Source organism: Diabrotica undecimpunctata, chromosome 3 (assembly GCF_040954645.1).
Source record: "Diabrotica undecimpunctata isolate CICGRU chromosome 3, icDiaUnde3, whole genome shotgun sequence".
NCBI lineage: Eukaryota > Metazoa > Arthropoda > Insecta > Coleoptera > Chrysomelidae > Diabrotica > Diabrotica undecimpunctata.
The window spans coordinates 127,972,009-127,992,366 of NC_092805.1; the positions used below are offsets into that span (position 1 = coordinate 127,972,009).

Here is a 20,358-nt window from a genome sequence, read left to right on the forward strand (position 1 = left end):
TTTGAACACGTCTTCCAGTCCAACTGTAAATAGCTTTGGTGAGATAATATCTCCCTGGCGAACTCCTCTGTTGATTGGTATAGCTTTGGTTTTCGTATCTATATGTATTTTCATTGTAGCATTCGAGTTACACCGGATTAAAAAAAGAAGAAAATTGGTCAATTAGAAGCCACATTTTTTTTACGTATGTCGATTTTGAACTTTGAAATTCAATTTTCTTCAACATAATTTTTTTGGTATTTTTAAGGCGCTATACCGATCGTTTTTATTATGGTAATCTATGTTGTGAATATCTTAAAGATATGAAAATTTTTATCGAGAAAGAGCTCCGAAAGAAAAAGGTAATGATTAAAAGTTTACCATCCTATTATTTATTACTACGTCGCAAATGCCGGTCAACTTTGACCGCTTGAATGTCAGGAATCACTGCTCGTAATTTAACTTTTTTTTCTTTTAAAAGAAGCGTATTGCCAAGTCTTGCCCAACGCGGTTTTCTGAATTTAAATTAAACTAATATGTAGTTACTGAGAAATTCTATTTGTTTATAAGCCAAAAAATTCAATTTTAATTCTATAAAGTAGGTACGCTAGATAGGTGAAGTGCTTTTTATATGTAAAAAAATTGACAAACTTCTATATAATCTAGTTTTTGTTGTATAAGATTTTAAAGAATTTCAATTAAAAAAAAAAAATAGGTTGCAAAATTATTATGTGAAATCTACGAGGTGATTCGATGAAATGGTACGATTACGATTTCAAACTAACGAAAAAACCCGATAAAATACCCTTTTATTAAATTTAATAAAAAAAAACTTATATCACACAGATGTGTAAATGAATAAATATTCAGTTTTTGAAGATGATATTGGAATGGTGGCCTCCATTTTGTCGGACACATTCCTTAGCCATGGTACAAAGCTGTTTACGATGTTGAATAACATTTCTTGATCTTGAGGTATTTCTACCACTTCGTGTATCCGTTCTTTCAAAGCCTCGATAGTTCTTGGGGGGTTACTTTGAAATGCTTTCGACCCCTTTCGACTTTAGATACCCCCAAAGAAAGTGGTCGCATAGGGAGAGGTCCGGACTACGAGGTGGCCAGGTAATATCGCTGTTTTTACTCATAAGGCGACCGGGGAACGATCTGCTTAGTAAATCCATTGACACTCGTGATGTGTGACATGTTGCGCCATCCTGTTGAAAGTTCGTGTGTTCATTTCTGTAATTCTTGATTTACGGAAGAAAAACATTATTTAACATGTGCAAGTAGTGATCAGAGTTTACTGTTACTTCGGGCTATCCTCATCATAAAAAAAATAAGGTCCGATGATCCCTAACGAAGAAATTGCACACCACATGGTTACCTTTTCTGAATGTAGGGGTCTTTCGTGTAATGACCGTGGATTATTGTCAGACCAATGGCGGAAATTTTGTTTGTTTACATACCCACTTAGATAAAAGTGGGCTTCATCAAAAAATGTTATTAAAAAAATCCATTATAAAATAAAATACTCTATCGGGCTATATCACGGAACGTTTTCGAACTAAAGAGTTTAAAATTACCAAGTGTACATCAGTCAAGCCTCGAAATATCTGGGTAAAAACCCTTAAAAAGTTACATAATTTTTGTTTGTTTTACATTATTATTAAAAATTCATTGTGATGTTAAAGTATTGAAATGAGAATTTATTTAACTGCTATGTCTTTATTTAATTTATAATGTCTTAATTAAAAGGTTCTTATTTTAATTTATTAAAAAGCACGATAACTTATATCAATTTATTTAACGAATGATACATAATTTATATAGGCGAACGTAACATTTAAATCGCGAGCGCGTCTTCAAAATCCACTGTTCTCTTCAATTAAAGTTCCGTTATTATATAGGAAATCCTGTTATTCGAGAACGGCGGCGATCTCCCCAGAAGCTCAGACCGGTTTTATTTCGGTCTACCTGGACACCTCGTTCGGATGATTCACCATAATTTGGGTCTCTAGATCCTTCGCCGAAATTTCTACAACAAAACAGAATTAGTCATAATATAGTTACGGTTATTTTAGGCCATGATATTTATCGTAACAGTATTTAACAGATATCCTGCATGGCAACGTAAGACTCCCAATAGGGGTTGTTGCTGACCCTCAGACCTTATCTGAATGACCATTTATATTTCATACATCTGAACATTGAAAGTCTTACGTCTTAAGTCTAACTCCCAAAATGGTCGACTAGATTCTGGTAGACTGCTCTCTAGATTCGCAACGTTTACGTCGCAAGCCCACGGCTCCTCTATTTTTTCGCCAGCAGCGTTGCCAAATCTTACCTTTTTACTGAATCACCTGTTATTAAATCGATATTAATGAAATTTGGTGGACTATTTTATTATATTATAAAGTGCCACCTAGGTGATTGAAAAACAATAAATAAGAAAAGGCTTGTTTTCCCCCTTTTTTGTATTTACTGTTATTTTGCAGCCAGAGTAATAAATTAAAACATTTTTAGCCAGTTGTATCTTATAGAAAATTCGGACATTTTTCACGTTTGGTTCCAGTGCAGAGCCTCAAATTAGCTGTCAATTAAGTTTCACAGAACGTAATATTGCGTTGGCAATGTTGCCCCGTCCTTATAATGTATATGTTATATACTTATAATACAAAGAGAGAAAGCTTTTAAAAAGTACATTTTTTTATTATATTATTTTATGGATTTTGCAATTTTATAATTTATATTTTGATATTAATTGCAGTAAATTATTAGAATTTTTTTGGCAATTTCCCTTTGATAAGTTAGCGGATAGATTTGGCAATAGAGTCAGAACACTCAAAACATCAGTTGCCAGAAATGTCTTTTTAACTTTATTATTTATACAATTAATTGAAAAAAAAAATGGCAAAAAATAGACACGGTCCCCAGAAAACAACTATGGAACACGATGAAGGAAATCGGAATAACTCAGAGGTTAATAGAAGCCGTAAAAAACTTTTACAACAACAACAAGGTAAGAGTTAAAACAGGCAATAAATACTCCAACGAATTTAAGACCACAAAAGGCTTATTGCAGGGATGCTCTACATCTCCGACACTGTTCAAGATATTCCTCGAACAAATATTAAAACCATGGAAAAGGAAATGTGAAGGGATGGGAATACCAATCCGGGACAACTTCTTGTACACGTTAAGCTTTGCAGATGACCAAGTGGTAACGGCTCAAGATGAAGATCTGTGCTATATGCTCCGAAAATTAGAAAAGGAATACACAAAAAATGGACTGGAAATAAATCTAGAAAAGACCGAATATTTAACAACAGAGCAAGAACCAGTGAGACACTTGGAAATGGACGATAATAGGGAAATTAACGGCACTGAAAAATTCAAATATTTAGGATTCATAGTCTCAAAAAATGGAACCACCGAGCAAGAGATAACCAGCAGATTAGCATAGACAAGAACATGTATTAAAAAAATGAACGGGGTACTGTGGGATAGACAGATTACCAGAAATACAAACAAGAGAATTTATAACACCTTGGTACGCATTATAATGACCTATGGAGTAGAGAATTGGGTAATAAATAAACGAAACAGGTCCAAAATCACAGCAACTGAAATGGAGTTCATGAGAAGAAGCTGCAGAGTGACAAAAATGGATCGCATCAGAAATGAGGAGATAAAACGAAGAATGGCAGTAGAACAAGACATACTCAGCTACATCAAAGAAAAACGTTTAATTTGGTATGGACATGTGAGAAGAACAGATTATACAAGGTGGATAGCAAAGATTTCGGATTTTAGTCCAATAGGAAGGAGGAAAAGAGGTAGACCCCAAAGATCATGGAGGAATGAAGTAGACGAGGCCATGGAAAGACGAGACCTTAGAGATTTAGAATGTCAGAACAGAAAGGACTGGAGACGACAGCTGTAAAAATCCTTATATAGATAGATAGATTTATACTGACATTTTACTATTTATTTTAAAAGCTGTTTTAAAACTATTTACTTTTTCTTTTTTGGTAATTGTAGAATATTACATATATTATTGCTTTTATTGTTTCATTTGTAAATTTCAACACTGCCAAACAGCAATATTTCATTATGTCAAACTCATTTGAGGCTATCTTCACCGGGACCATATCGCCGTTTTATTTCAGTCCATTGATATCCAAATGTAGTCGTTTCTTCACAGATCCGCCTTGGTCTATTATATCAAACAGAGAACTCATTATCTCCAAATAAATGTTACATTTAAGAACAATTTTCTCTTCTTTAATAAATACTTATTTTTTATTTCTTTTGTGCTTTACTATTTAAGTACCTCAATCTATGTTACATTTTCTTCAGTTTAAAAATTTCTCAACGGAAATCAGACAATAAAGCAACGTTTTAAAATATTGAAAATAAATGTGATTAATAAAATTGATCGCTGACGTAAAACGCAATTTGTAAGAAAAAACTTATACTTGCTTTTAGTTTATGTGTTATAAATTCTATTTACTTGTCTTTGATATTGGTTTAATTACATCAGACTTGTTTTTATTTCCTTAACAACGCAATTACTCTGTGTACTTGTTTTCATGTTTACTAGTCATTGTATTCTAGTGAAATTGTTTATTGTTTATTATTTTGGATCATGCTAGCTATGTTATCAAAACAAACTCATAAGCGTCATATGAGTAACAGTGGTAATGAAATACTAATGGCTACGTAATAAATAATTTAATACAAATCAAAACAGGAACAATGCAATTAAAAAAATATAATTGAAAAACAAAACCAAGGTAACTGTCTTTTCATGCGAATATTACTAAAAGTTGGTATTTTCTCCGTAACTCGATAACTGAAAAGATTTAAGGGTTTAAGAGAAATACCTCAAAGATCTCATTTATGGATGTTATGGAGATTATCTTTATATATTTTATTTTATCCACTTTTGTAACATGACTACTCAGTCCACTCTGAAATGTTGCAGGTGTAGAATTCGTATAGTTTTTAGTTACATATCGCATTGCTAAACACAGTTTACAGATTATACCAAATCCGAAATCTCACATCCTTGCTTAATGCTTAAATAATATTAAACATTTAGCATATTAGAGTCTGAATTATTCTTGCTGTTTTATTTTAGGCCAATTATCTGTTGTATGTCCAATCCCCCTTTTTTCAATATTTAGCCATTGATGTCTTCGATCTTATTTCACCGATCATATCTTTTCGACTCTTCTATGAAATATCTTCATTTCTATTATTTCCCGTAATGTTTCTTTATTTTTAATATTTCTAGTCTAGTTTCTACATTATATGCCATGAGAGGTTTTATAGCTGATTTTTAGTTTGATGCTAATATTTGTTTGAATTGTTATCGTTCAGATATGCTGCTATTTTTGCTCTCGTGCTTTGACTCAATTATCTGTATATAAAATACTATCAATTTTTGCGATTTTGCGATTCTTTGATTGATAGTTACTTCATAAGCTTGCATCTCAGAGCTTTCTTTGGTGTTAAGAGTGCCAAGCATTGTGTTTTAGGGGCGGATATGATCATGTTGAAAGAGTTTATTGTTCAATTACATTTGTTTAAAAGTAGGTTCCGTTGTAAGCTACTAGCTTTGCCTCGTCTGCATTGTATTATCCATCCTATGGCTCTACAATTGTCTCAATTCTAGCCATTGCCTCCCTCAGCAGACCTCTTCATTCATTACGATCTGTAGCCACTCCTCCACGACCGACTGCCAAGGAAGATTTGTCCTCATCCACATCGTCCTCTCATCGCTTTCTCGGTCTTCTATCTACTTTTTACGTCCAAAATACTTGTTGCTGATTGCTTTTCTATCAAGACGTGATCTATTCGGTTCACATTTCCTCCAGAGAATATCCTGGTGCCTTTGTGTATGTTTTTCTGGGAAACTATAGTAGAATCGATTATCATGTTTTTACTAGCTGCAAAATCAACAAGATATTGGTCGTTTTCATTCGTGTCTCTCTGTGGGCTATGCCTCCAAATTATTCCGATGTATTCTTTTTCAATTCCTACCTTTGTCACCTATTACTATTTTGATGTCGTTTTTTGATCTTAAGTCGTCAAATCATATCTACCAAAACAACACAATGAAAGGAAAAGTAGAAGAACTAACTGAACCTATTCAAGCTTGGAATGGGATAAGACAGGGAGATTCCCTGAGTCCTCTATAATTTAACCTTATTATGGATGAAATAATAAAAAAGGTAATGACTAACAAAGGATAGTAAATGGGAGAAAAACAACTTAAAATAATCTGTTATGCGGACGACGTAATACTACTCTATCAGAGTGAAGATGATTTACAACGTATGCTGCACCAATTTAATATAACCGCCAGAAAGTTGTAACATGTTAATTTCCCCAAAAAAAGACAAAATGCAGTTAAAACAGCAAATTTACTAAGATGTAAATTGGAGCTGGAGGTAACATAATAGAACAAGTGATGGAATTTAAATATCTAGGCATCACATTATATAGCCACGGAAAGCTCGAAGCAGAAGTGGAAGATCAAGTGAATAGAGCAAACAGAGCCACAGGTTGCCTGAATGAAACAATATGGAGAAATAAAAATATCGGAAAAGAATTTATAAAACAGTCATCAGACGAATAATGACATACGCGGCAGAAACAGACCTGACATAGAGAGGACAAATAGGATGTTAGAAACAGCAGAGATGAAAACACTTAAGAAAATTGTTGGTAAAACACCAAGACTGGGTAAGAAATAGAACAGTAGAATGGAACGATCTTAGTCGAATGACAACAAATAGAGTAGTAAAGACGGCAAGAGACGGTTCCCCGATAGGAAGACGATTAAATTAATAGGAATTATAGGAAGGACGAAAACGATGAAACGACAACTTACTGGAGGCATATTGAAAAACAGACAGTCGTGTCTACATAAAAAGATGAAGAACTTTTTGAGTGCATTTTTATATATGGTGAAATATCGTCTTATTTTTTCCTCAGAAATAGTTATGTAATTTATGACGTATTTTTGAGATACCCCCTATTATACTAGATTTTTGCATTTGTGTTTCTAATTAAAATTGTTTATTAACGTACTTGATGCAGGTTAGTTTACGTAGTCGATGTAATATAAAAATGCAAATGTCTAAAATATTTTTTAATTTTCAGTTTAAGGATTCCTCTAATTCACAACTCTGCCCAAATCCGAACAGCCGGTTTAAGATGTATACGACATGTCCTTAAAACAGAAACAGATATTGTACAGTCAAATAAGTTATTAATACCTTATTTATTAACAAGGTAAGTTTTTACCCTAATGACAATCATATAACATATTTTATAAGTTGGTTTTATGCTTAGGACATTTTGACAAGCAAGGGTGGTACTTCGTGTGCTCATAAATGAAAAACTAACTTTACGTGGAGCGATGTAATAGGTTATAAGTGGGATTTATTGCGAATGCTATGTTGCATATCAAATGTAACTAGTTCCGCTGGTTGGTCTGTGAGCACAGTGCGATCGCAGTATAGCTCATTGACATTGACATCCATATCGGCATTTGTTGTTTTACACCTGAGGATCTTTGACGATAAGTTTCAGGTAATTTTTGGTTGGTATAATCTGATCGTGAATAACGAGTGTGGAACCTTCTGTTTCAGAGAACATCCTGCCTTATGTTAATCAATAGTTCGACGCTGTATTGTCGACAAGATCTTCGTTGGCTTCTCTTAACTTCCACATGGAATAATTGTTCCGCATTTGATATTTCAGTCCATTCACGGATGTTTTCGTTAACCAAGAAACGTGTTTTCTTCCTACAGCTCTACGGTCTTCTATTTTGGCTTTAAGGATCAGTTGTAATATTCATTATCAGTTTTCCCTCACTATATGTCCCAGATAAGATATTTTCCGGTGTTTAACAGTTTTTAGCAATTCTCTATCTTTGTTAACCCTCTTTAGCACGTCCTCACTAGTTTTTCTTGCTGTCCATGGTGTCCTCAGCATGCTTCTATGAATCCACATTTAATTCTGTCCATGCTTGATACTTTGATTGTCCACACTTCTGCTCCATACAAAAGTACAGACCAAATATATCACTTAACTTATTAATTATTAATATCAATGCTAATTGTATAAAATCATTGACTTGTTGGTAAACTTTTTTTTGCAAAAAATGTTAAATTATTTGCTATACATTTATTCATCATCATCATAAGTGGCTCGACAATCCGTTGTGGATCTTGGCCTGCTCACAACGAAGTCGCCACTCCTGTCGATTCCTGGCAACTTCCCTCCATCTTCTAACCCCTAGAATCTGTAGGTCTTCTTCCACATTATCAATTAATCTCATTCGTGGTCGTCCTCTGCTTCTTGTGCCCGCTGGTTTTGAAAATGTTAATCTCTTGGTGTATTCGTGATCTGACATCCTAGCAATGTGTCCAGCCCATCTAAGTCTCTGCACTTTAACGAATTTCACAATATCTGGATCGGTGTATAACTGATATAGTTCAAAGTTGTATCTTCGACGCCATAGCCCATTTTCATTTACGGCCCCAAAAATCTTTCTAAGAATTTTTCTCTCTTAATACATTTATTAATCTTTGATTTATAGGATCCTCATACACTTACTACGATTAGTTGTAATTTGAACTTCCCTGATTTTTGAGAATGCACAGATGATCTCATTAAAGTGCAATATTTTTCAAAATTCGTTCGAACCTTTATATTTAAAACGGTGCTAATTACGTTTCTTAATTGTGATAAACAAATTAGTTGTGAATTAAAGTAAAACTATCGACTACAAATTGTTGTAAACTAAAAAACTAAATTTGTTTTTTTAATCCGTGTCAAAAGTCATCTGTTCGAATACAAAAAATATTGATTTTTCATTAAAGATAATGTTTTTTTTTTTACTTTTTTGGTAATTTTGCTGATACAGCAATACTCTCTCTTTCATATATGATACCTAGAATTAAAATATCTCCATTGGTCCCTGACTATTTTTATTCAAAAAAAGAATCTCTACCAAAAACAAATTGAACAACTGTTGAAACTAATTGATGGATCCATTGGAAATTTTGAGGGTTTTTTGATCACCACAACACCCATCTTTGGACGCAAAATCAAAGGTGTAGATTGATTTTTACAAAACTTACAAATAATTAACGAGTTTGCCTTACATTAGTTATCATATCATCGTTTAAAAAAAATTTTGGAATTTTATTTCAAATATGTACTTACATTTTTAATGTTAAGTAAAAATTCGAAAAAATTGCATTTTCGTACTTATTCGTTAATAACCAGAAAACAACATTGAGTCTTCTACAGAAAATATGTAGCTTTTCTTTCTGTAGGTATCTGAGTGGTCCCAGAAGTACTCGGCCTGACCGAGAGATGGCGATAGTTGTGTGAAAAATATCACTTTAGTAAAAAGTACACATTCTATAATAATAATAATATCGTATGGCATTTTTTCCGGGGAGATCCTTACGGACATCAACCGCATCTTTAAATCCTGTTTCAGGTAACCCGGGGGGACCGACGGCTTTACGTGCCATTTCAAAAAGTGCAGTACATCGCATATTGACTGAAATTTTGACATGGGAATGCTGTGTGCAAGATGGGTGCCGCGTTTGCTCACACTCGAGCAAAAACAGTGCTGTGAAGATGTTTCAATTGAGTGTTTAGCAAAGTTCAACAGCAAAAAATGAGAATTTTTGCACCGTTTCATGACCATGGTTGAAATATGAGTCCATCACTTCACATCCAAGACAAAAGAACAATCAAATCAATGGACTCAAAAGGGAGAACAGGCTCCAAAGAAGGCGCGTGGAATAATTTTCATTTGACTATCTTAAAAAAGGAAAAACTACCAAAGTGAAGTAATATGCCACCTAAGAGCGCAGAAATCAACTAAAAACGATCGCGTTTGGCTAAGAAGAAAGTGTTGTTTCATTAAGACAACCAGCTCACCGATCCGTTATTGCAATGGCCAAAATTCATGGATTTAAGTTTCAATTGCTAGTCCATGTACCCTATTCGCCAGATTTGGCCCCCGCGGATTATTTTCTGTTCACAAATTTGAAAAAGTGGCTCAGTGGTCAAAGATTCTCCTACCGCGAATAAGTGGTGTCGGCAGTTACTGGTTATTTTGGAAAACAGGACAGTTCTTATTATAAAAAGGATATCGATCTTATTGAATATCGTTGGGATAAGTGTATAGAGCTGAAAGAAGATAATAAGAATGATATTGAAAAATAAATACAGTTTTTTCCAAAATTTTTGTGTTTTCTTTGTCGAGTAGGGTACTTTTGGGACCACCAAATTAACTAAAAACCATATACCTGATCAGTTATTTCAGATCATCTGGCGTCGGTTATAGCAATGTTTTAATCAACTGAATCTTCTTGATTTTGAATTGGAATTATTGGGTATTACAGGAAGACTGAAACACTTTAAAGTGTTTTAAAGATATACTTGAATTGATGATTGTAATGTAATAAAATAATTTATTTTCAGGTCACTTGATTTAATTTTAAGAAACGATGTTGAACGAATAGAGGCAATGAAGCTAATAAGAAAAAGTTTAATAATATCGGCTTCTAGTTTTGATATGTCTCTTGCGCGATGTTTGGTTTCTCTGGCTTACGAAGGTGCTGAAGCTAAAGATAGAATGCTTAGGGTGTGCATGGCTACTTTATCGGAATTAGGTAAGTATTTCACATTTAACTGTTCTGACCATTTCCGTAACTTTTCCCATCGGCTGTAAAACAACCGCGTTACGGACTATCTACCCAACTTATTCGTAGAATTCCCTGATACACCCAGATTTCAAAGACTTTAGGTTTTTTTAGAAGTTTATCCGTTAAATAAAGTCCAACCTTCGACACCATATAAAAGAATAGAGAACACATAACATCTTCATAATCATTTTCAGTCTCTAAAGTTATATTGTTTCCACATAAGATCTTCATCTTAAAAAAATGCAGTATCTCATGTCTCAGTTCTCATTTAGATTACAACCAAGATAAGTTAATTTCCTAGTGGAATAAAAATGTTCAAATTTCTACCACTATAGAATATTTCTGCAGTTGACCCTTCTGTAGTTCTAGACCCGTCTGTATATCAGGTATAACCCTGCACTCTGCGTTGAGTGTTTCCTCTGTTAATTTCCTTTGTTAATTAACGTAGTTACTGCAGTCTTGTTTATTCGTTCTATCTGCTGACTCCAAGTAAGCCTTCAGTTTAATATTACCGCAAGGTACTTTTCTTCGCTCGCCATATTTTCTTCTTCTTCTTTTTATATAGACATGACTCTGTCTGTTTTTCAATATGCCTCCAGTTGTCGTTCCATCGTTTTCGTGGTCCTCCTACTGATCGTCTTCCTATTGGGGAACTGTCTCTTACCGTCTTTACTACTCTTATTTGTTGTCATTAGGCTAATATGATCGTTCCATTCTACTCTTCTATTTTTTACCCAGTTCTTAATGTTCTCCACCTTCCACGTCCTTCCTTCGACTTCCACGTCGTATATCTGTACTTCTAGCATTTTTTCCAAGTGTTTTCATCTCTGCTGTTTCTAACATCCTTTTTGTCCTCTCTGTGTCAGGCCGTGTTTCTGCCACGTATGTCATTATTGGTCTGATGACTATTTCGTAAATTCCTCCTTTCATTTCTTTTCCGATATTTTTATTTCTTCATATTGCTTCATTCAGATAGCCTGCGGCTCTGTTTGCTCTTCACTTGATCTTCCACTTCAGTTTCGAGATTTCCGTAACTAGATAATGTGATGCCCAGATATTTAAACTCCCTCACTTGTTCTATTATCTGACCTTCCAGCTCCAATTTACATCTTAGTAAATTTGCGGTTGTAATCATGTATTTTGTCTTTTTTGGGGAAATTAACATGGTCAATTTTCTGGCGGTTATATTAAATTGGTGCAGCATACGTTGTAAATCGTCTTCACTTTGAGAGAGTAGTATTGCGTGGTCTGTATTATTTTAAGTTGTTTTTCTCCCATTTGGTATCCTTTTTTAGTTCTTACTTTTATTATTATTTCATCCATAATCAGGTTGAACAATAGAAGACTCAGAGAATCTCCCTGTCTTATCCCATTGCCAGCTTCAGTACGGTGGGTTAGTTCTTCTTCCACTTTTACTTTTATTGTGTTGTTATGTTAGATATTTTCAATTGTTTTGATTATTCCTAGAGGTATCTCTCTTGCGTACAATAAGTGGATAACGTCCTTTAATTTGACCCGGTTAAATGCCTTCTTAAGGTCCACGAAACATAGAATATGCCTGTTTGTTGTATTCTAATGATTTCTCTTGCACTTGCCTTATTATAAATATAGCGTTGGTGCATGATCTTTCTGACCTAAAACCTTATTGTTCTATATTTTCATGTGTAGCATTTAGGCTTAGAGGACCCAATCCCTCTAAATTCCTCCTTCTGGTAAATTTCATGATTTTGGACTTCTGAGGGCGTATGTTAAGCCTTACATTTGAAATTCATTCTGCAACTACAGTCAGAGCCTGGTGCATTATATCTCTGACATGCAGATATCTCTGACATGCAGATATCTCTGTTGCATTCATAAATATGATTTATTTTGTAACTTTAATAATTAATTACTGGGATAAAATTAAAAAAGTAGGGGTAGCCAGCTAAACGTTGTACGAACAAGATACATACATAATATTTGATTAAAGTGAAAAACTATGTACATACATACGACATTAAAAGGAATCTAATGTTAAAGATACTATTATCATCCAGATTGCACTATTTTTTAAACTTTTTTAATAGGTTATTTTGTTTATTTTTAGGTGTTCTAAATTCAAAATTGTTTATTGCCTCTGGCGGCGTCACAGCAATATCTCGAAATTTATTAGAGTGCCAAAGTCCTAAAATAGCTGAATCCTTATGCGGGGTGCTGCTTTTACTTTTAGATAAACCTTCGACTAGAAATATAGCTGCCATCGATTTGCATTGCACAGCAGCTCCTTATTGCGATTTTCACTACAAACACGGATCCAAAGATAAGAACAAGTAAGTCTTGCATTTTAGTTCTAATATATATGTATAACATTCTAAACGTAGAAAATCATACCTAGTAATATGCCTGTCACCTGGGCTCAATAATAAATGACAGAAAGAATGTAAGTCAAGAAACTTAAACACGGATTCTTAGCGGTAATAAGTGCTTAGTATATAAAAAGACTAAAAAAACAAATTGCTGAATCGAGAGTCTCTAAGAATCTACAAAACAGTTATTCGGCCAGTGGTTATATTTAGATGCGAAACGTGCATTATTTCAACCAATTGTATCGATGGTATGTGGAGGATAATTAAAAGAACCATGAGGTAGACAAGTTAATGCAGAGTGCAGACATAGTTAGATTTGTAAAGTCACAAAAACCAAACTGGCTTGGCCATTTAGAAAGTTTGCCGGAGAATCGAGCTATAAATGTAATGTAATGTAATATATAATATAATAAAAGAAACTCCAAGGAAAAAGAACAAGAGGAACGGCCCGTAAAATATGGATAGACGATGTAGAAGAGAACCTAACAACCATAAACATCATGCAGTGGAGAAGGAAAGTAGCGGTCAAGGTAAAATGGAAGAATATTGTTAAACAGGCCAAAACTCACAAAAGGGTTGTAGCGCCAAGAGAAGAAGAAGAAATATATGATTATGTGATTAAAGAATTAAAAACACAAAGTCAAGGTCAGATATAAGATATGAGACATCCGAGTATTACTCGAATATGGATAACCTCGCAGAAATAGCTGATAGATTTACATTGTGTACACATATATTATTATACTTGTCTTATGGTCTTCGACGGAACATAAAAAACCGGATGGGTTACTAGTGCCCTAGGAATGGAGAGACCTAGATGAGATGAGGTACAAGATAAACCCAGCCTATAAATCTCTTATTCTCTCGAGAGAGTGAATATGCCTAAAAATACTTGTTGCCGGCCCAGGAATATGGAGAGAAATAAAATCCCACTTGACATATTGCTATTTTTGGCTGATAAAGTTGTCGGCTTACAATAAACAGAACCGCTGTAAGAAGATAAAATATCTAGGATCAGAATCAACGAGTGATCAAATCTGACATCGTGAAAGCTATCCTGTTGCCTTCCTACCATGTGCATCAATATCATTAACTTTTGTTAACCTGGGAATGATCCATGAATCACTCTAAACCAGCAGTACTAGTACTGCAGATAATAAAAGGTATAAGCCTTCATATAAGTCCATCTAAATATCTCAGTAAATCAAAGAGCGAAGGAATCCAGGCCGTAGAAGAATATCCTGGATAAAAAACTTAAGAGGCGTTCTTTTGCTTGATTGACTTAAAAAAGTCTTCGACAGAGTAAGGCTGAAGATACTATTAGATATCATTAAAACAACCGAAGATATATACAAGGATAACAAAATACAGACCAGAATAGATGGACAACTCACAAAGAAAATAGACACAGGCACATGTATAAAGCAGGGAGACTTCTTTAATCTCATAGTGGATGAAATAATTAAAACCATGAAGATAATTAAAGGTTATAAGGTGGAAAATGAAATTACGATCATCTGCTGTGCAGACGATGCAATACTTACTAACATCAGGAGATGAGGAGAACTTACAAAGATTGGTCCATAAGTACAACATAATATCAAAGAAGCCAAACATGGTCATTTTAGCCCAGAAAACAAAAACAATAGTCATCATCAAAGAACCGGCCAGATGTAAAATAGAAATTGACAGAACCAGCATTAAACAAATTATGGAACTCAACTATTTAGGCATCAAACTATCAGACATACAGAAAGCCAATAGAGCAGCAAGATATCTAAACAATATAATATGGAGCAACAACACATTAGCATGGAAACTAAGACAAGAATTTACAAAGTGGCTATAAGACCAATAATGACATATACGGCAGAAACAAGATATGAGACATCCAAAACACAAAGGATACTAGAGAGGTGACGGGAAACACACCGAGGGATCGAAAACAAAGTGACGAAATCAGAACAATATGCAAGGTGGAAAAGATATGCGAATGGATACTTAATAGAAAGAGAGATGGAATAGCCATATAAGCAGAATGACAGACGATAGGGTAGTTAATATAGCAAGAGACAAATCGTAGTTGGGTAGAAGTGTGGGCCGACCACGGAAACGATGGAGGGAAAATATAATATAATATGAAGAAGATAGAAGAAGAAACTTAAGAGAGTTGACTCAACTCAAGTTTCTGTCCAAGATCCAAATTCAATTAATTGTTTAGAAAAGCTGTAAAAAAATTAGAGTACTCTTGATAATACCCAATCTCCGATAGGACAGGAATATAAACAAGAAAATTAATTTTCTTCAAAGTTCATTCGTTGCATTCGTATTTATACTTTTAAGGAAAGTTTGAAAAACGTGTGGACAAAGCCTTCACCAATATGTGAAAATCTTGCGAAAGTGCTAGAGAAGGAAACACTATTTATAAGTGACAAAGTAGGTAAACAGTATATATATATATATATATATATATATATATATATATATATATATATATATTTTTATATATTTTATATATTTATAGGCATTTTTTTGTTACTTTTTGTATTTATTTGTTGATTATTTTATGTGAACCCGTTTTATGTTGCACAGAAAATGTTTGGAAGTTCCCTTTATGTACTAGAAAAATATAAATTAAAAGTCTTTATTAATTTTTCAATAATATTAGGGTTTTAAAAAATATGGCTTAAAATATGTGAAGTGTTACCTTTTTGTATTGCTTTCTTAACTATTCTTTTATAATTTCAGGAGAGATGAACGTGAGCTGAGATTAAATTGTGCTCGATTATCTTTACTAACGATACTGCGAAGTTGGCCGGGTATTTTACATTTTTGTAGCCCGACTGATAGAGGGGGTTTCAGAGCAATTGTCGAAGTTCTGTACTTACCTCAACTTGAAGTTAGAGTAAGTATATTATTTGAAAATGTACACTCAGATGCAAAAAAAACGCAACGGAGAAAATGTTGGTCAAATTCAAAGTATTTAATTTTTTTTATTTTTAGCCCTATTTTGATGATTTTTTAGCACACTGCGTATAAATTTATAAATTTTAATTTGGTTTGGTCAATTTTTTGATAAAATTTTATATTTGACTTATTGTACGGGGTTAATTAAAACGTGGTTTTAGTATATTAACTTTGAAACATCCTGTGGAATAATTCGGTTTGCGAATTTTCATAAAACCTTATTTTTCGGTTGCAACCATGTCTCCTAAGCATTGTGATTTTTGTTTCATGTCAAAATATGTCTTGGTTCATTTTTTAGAGACTAATGAATTTGCCACCCACAATTTAGGACTTTTATAATTATGCTTAGGAGACATGCAACCATGTCTCCTAAGCATTGTGATTTTTGTTTCATGTCAAAATATGTCTTGGTTCATTTTTTAGAGCCTAATGAATTTGCCACCCACAATTTAGGACTTTTATAATTATGATTATTTTGGAGTTATTTTGTAATACAACGAGGTGGCTTTGGTGACTGTTATCATTATGTCATTTGACATCTGTACCGTCTGTGAATAAGTCGATAAATCAAAAATACAAACTTTTCAGTATGGCCATTTTAAACATTTTATTAGTTTTAAAGAGTCAAAAATTTAAGTTCAGTTTCATTTTCATAGACATTGGTGGGTAATCGTGCAACGAATGACGTATTTAATTATGAGCTTTGAATATGTCACGTACTTTAAAAAAAAATCTAACTTACCCACTTATTCACGCCAAATTTCTGTGGTCTTATTGAGTTACCGACTTATTGTACTTAGTGTAAATTTCCAGGACAAAAAATTCAACATTTTTTTATACTTTATTTCTTTATAAAAAATAACATCAACGTTATTTGGAAAAGGAAACTAAAAAACCTACTGATTATCTACATCAAACTCTTCTAAATCAGGGTCCAAGTCTTGCATATCTGTAGTGGGCAAATTTCGGTAAAAGTTATGAAAAACTTCATCGATGAGCGGCAAAAGATCAAGTAGGTCTCTCTTTTTCTCCTTACTAATTGGCAGAAGTTTATCTGAGATTTGAGGCAATGTGCTTGGTACAACGCGTTTTCCCCTTCTTCGGAAATTTACAGATTTAAAAGGATTGGAGACGTCTAAACTATGTTTATATTTCACTTTTCCAATTTCTCTATTATACTGGAACCACTGCACTGGCTGCTACAGGAACTTTTCTCCATCGGTATTAACTTTTTTAATGATTAGTGCTTGTTTTCCTAGACTGCTGAAATCCAAGAAATCTTCTTGTGTCATTACCACTACTTTGAACGGTTTCTTCCTTTTGCAGGATCTTACCATCTGATACCAGTCATTAGGGTGATTGATCTTCAGGTATGTTCTCTTCTTTTCTTTCTCTATAAGAGCATGATCTGTATCACACTCCATGTGAGTATGCCCACTTACTAAAAATTTGTGATTTATAATTTTGAGATTTGGGAGTTTTGTGAAAGCGAAAGTGAACATAAAAGCGACTTGCTGATTCTTATTTTGGCCTCCCCAAGTATCTGATTAAAAAGTTACCTCTTCCACATCATTAAGTTCCAATAAAAGGCGATAAATACAAGAAGCTATCTGATTGCCACCTCTTTCAGCAGTTGATTCGTCCCACATGAAACATGTAACTTCATTTGTTGCTAAATCGTGAACGGTAAGGTTAAATGTCCACAGTTGACGCTTATAAAAGGCTATGTTCGCTGTTAAAAAGGGGGTTGGAAGGCACTGTTGAAGATCAAGTGTATGCTCTTTTTTTAGTGTCTGAAGACGCAATCTCCTTATCCACCTGTTTCGCCTTGTAGGCATCATCTGCGAGCTGATGGTGTTTGTCCCTCTCTTGTCTCAAATTCTCTTTGTCCTCTCCCTCCTTAAGAACTTTTAACTTTGGTTCGAAAATATCACACTTAGAACAAGTATCCTGTTTAGGCTTTTTATATGCAAAGTTCAAACTGTAGAAGCAGTTCTTGTACAACGTTAATGAAACGGGTTTGTCTACTGTTTTTTTGTACATGTTATACATTTTAGCAATAGATAAGTCACTAGACAAGTACTTTTTAGATGTCCTATTTCTGCAATAGTGGCTCTCGTATTTAGGAAATGACAAAATGTGATCTTTGGCATTTTGAATTTCTTCCGCAGAGCGTTTATTACCTGATGGCACAATTCCACTTCTATCAGGAGAAATATTTCCAGAAAATGTATTTTTTTTATTTTCACCCACTATCTCGATAAATCCTTTAGTTTCGCCAAGGGTTGCAATGAGGCAAGTTTTACAAATTGGCTTTTGTATGCCAGCAATAATGATGCTATATTTATATGAACATTCTCTATGTTTCTTTCTTGGTCCTAGCTTTTCTGTTTTCTTTGGATTAATGTTAATTAGAGAAGCAATATAGTTAGCCCTTCTATCCCGACTTCCCAAGTTCCAATAATGTTGAAAACATTTACCCCGGTCTTCATCTGAAAACCTTTCATTACATTTCATACGACATGCTTTTAATGGTCTCATATTTCTAGGTTTTACGACCTTTCCTTTTTCAGTAGTGTAACTTTTACCAGCATTTCTGAGTTCTTTACTTTCTTGTCTTTGCTTTCGTGTCCTTCCCTTTCCCTGTTTCTTCTTTTTTTCTGTGCTATTTGGCTCGTTTTCCACTAAAATATGATTTTGATCTTTTTCCTTTGTCTTGTACGAATCTTTTCCTGTTGTCAGATCGAATAAAATTGCTGTTTTTTCTGGAGCGTGGTTCAAGTTTTCATCGTTGATACTATTGTTATTTTTTTCTGAGCACCTTTTTTTCCTCCGAGTAACTAAAAAAAGCATATTTTGAGATAAAACGAATTTAAAGTATTACCGATCTTACCTGTAACTTGATCATCACTTTCCTCGGAAGATGATCCTATGCTTGCAAAGAAATCGGGATCAATGATGCTGTCGTCTGAATCGAAATCATAACTAATCTGGTTAAAGTCACGGTCTGTTGAATTAAACGTAGTACTTGTCGACTGACCGGGATTAGCAGCAACACACTCTACTCCAACAAGATCTGTCTCAAAACGCTTGCGATCCTCGGCGCAAATATCTGTTTTATTATTTATCTCTGGAAATAAAAAATATATTGATCTGAAGGTATTTCTTTGTGGCATTTATGTAATTTACTATTCTAACTGGGAAATAAGGCACAATTTAAGTTGAAACAAATTATTTTATTGACGTTTCCTCTTCCACTTCAGATGTCGTTTTCTACATACAATATATTAATAAATTAAACAAATTTTTTTGCTTAGTAAAACAATTCTTCTGATAATTTAATTTAATCCGGCTCATTCATATCGGCAATTCAGACATATATTATACATTTTTGGCCTTACATTCAGTTTACTCTCAAACGTCAATAAAATCTTTTTTTCAACATAAATCGTGGCTTATATCCCAATTAGAATAATATATTTAAAAAAATGGCTAGTTAAAATAGAAGGAATTACAGAAAACGCTTACCTGGTTCAATAACATCCGTAGAAACACTTTCGGATATCACATTCATACTGTTTTGAGTGTTTATTTCTTCCTGTTGCATTAAACTTTGTCTTTCACCGATATCTCTAGGAGTTTCTAACACATTGTCTTGTATAAACACTTCCAAAGCATTTTTCATAATTTGTTTAGCACGATGCGACATTTTTTTAACAGTTAAAATACCTAATAACCTAATAGTCGTTAAAATACGGGCGCAAATGTTAGTTCTTAACCTTAAAACAAAAACTGACGGACTAGTCTTGACTTGAATATCTAGTTACTCCCGATTCAAATGTAAAACCCCCTACTATTTTGTTATGTTGATAAACAGGTAATTGAATATACCGAGAAAAATAAAGCAAAATGCAACATGCCCAAGTGGGTATTTCTACATACCTAGTTATTCACGGACTAAGTATTATGTACACGGATGATCAAGTTAAGATACATTATTTCAAACAAATATTTAAAACTTCAATATTAGATAAGTCGATATACCGGTTCTGATACCTAGTAAATCGTCAAATCCAAATATTCACGGGCTTCTACCAAATATTGCATATTTGAATTACTCATTTATTCACCTGACGGAATTGAAAGAGAACTATTTCAAGATTGAGATATCTTGTTTTTACGAAAATTTGACTTATCGACTTCACGGATAGTACAGACATGATACTTACATTTTGTTTACCGATGATTGATCATGGTTCTTAGCGTCGAATATTGTGCGAAAGCCGTTGCTCTGGTTGAAGATGGGTCAAATTATGAAT

The 20,358-nt window shown here is 33.8% G+C and overlaps 1 protein-coding gene across 1 annotated transcript in view; it reads left to right on the plus strand.

Moving 5' to 3' along the window:
• Positions 1-20,358, plus strand: part of rictor (rapamycin-insensitive companion of Tor) — a 91,000-nt gene that overhangs the window by 20,865 nt on the left and 49,777 nt on the right. The window contains exons 4-7 of the mRNA XM_072526910.1: positions 7,153-7,284; positions 10,504-10,694; positions 12,814-13,036; positions 15,821-15,977. Of these exons, the coding sequence (XP_072383011.1) occupies positions 7,153-7,284; positions 10,504-10,694; positions 12,814-13,036; positions 15,821-15,977 (703 nt within the window). The remainder of the gene's footprint in view (positions 1-7,152; positions 7,285-10,503; positions 10,695-12,813; positions 13,037-15,820; positions 15,978-20,358) is intronic.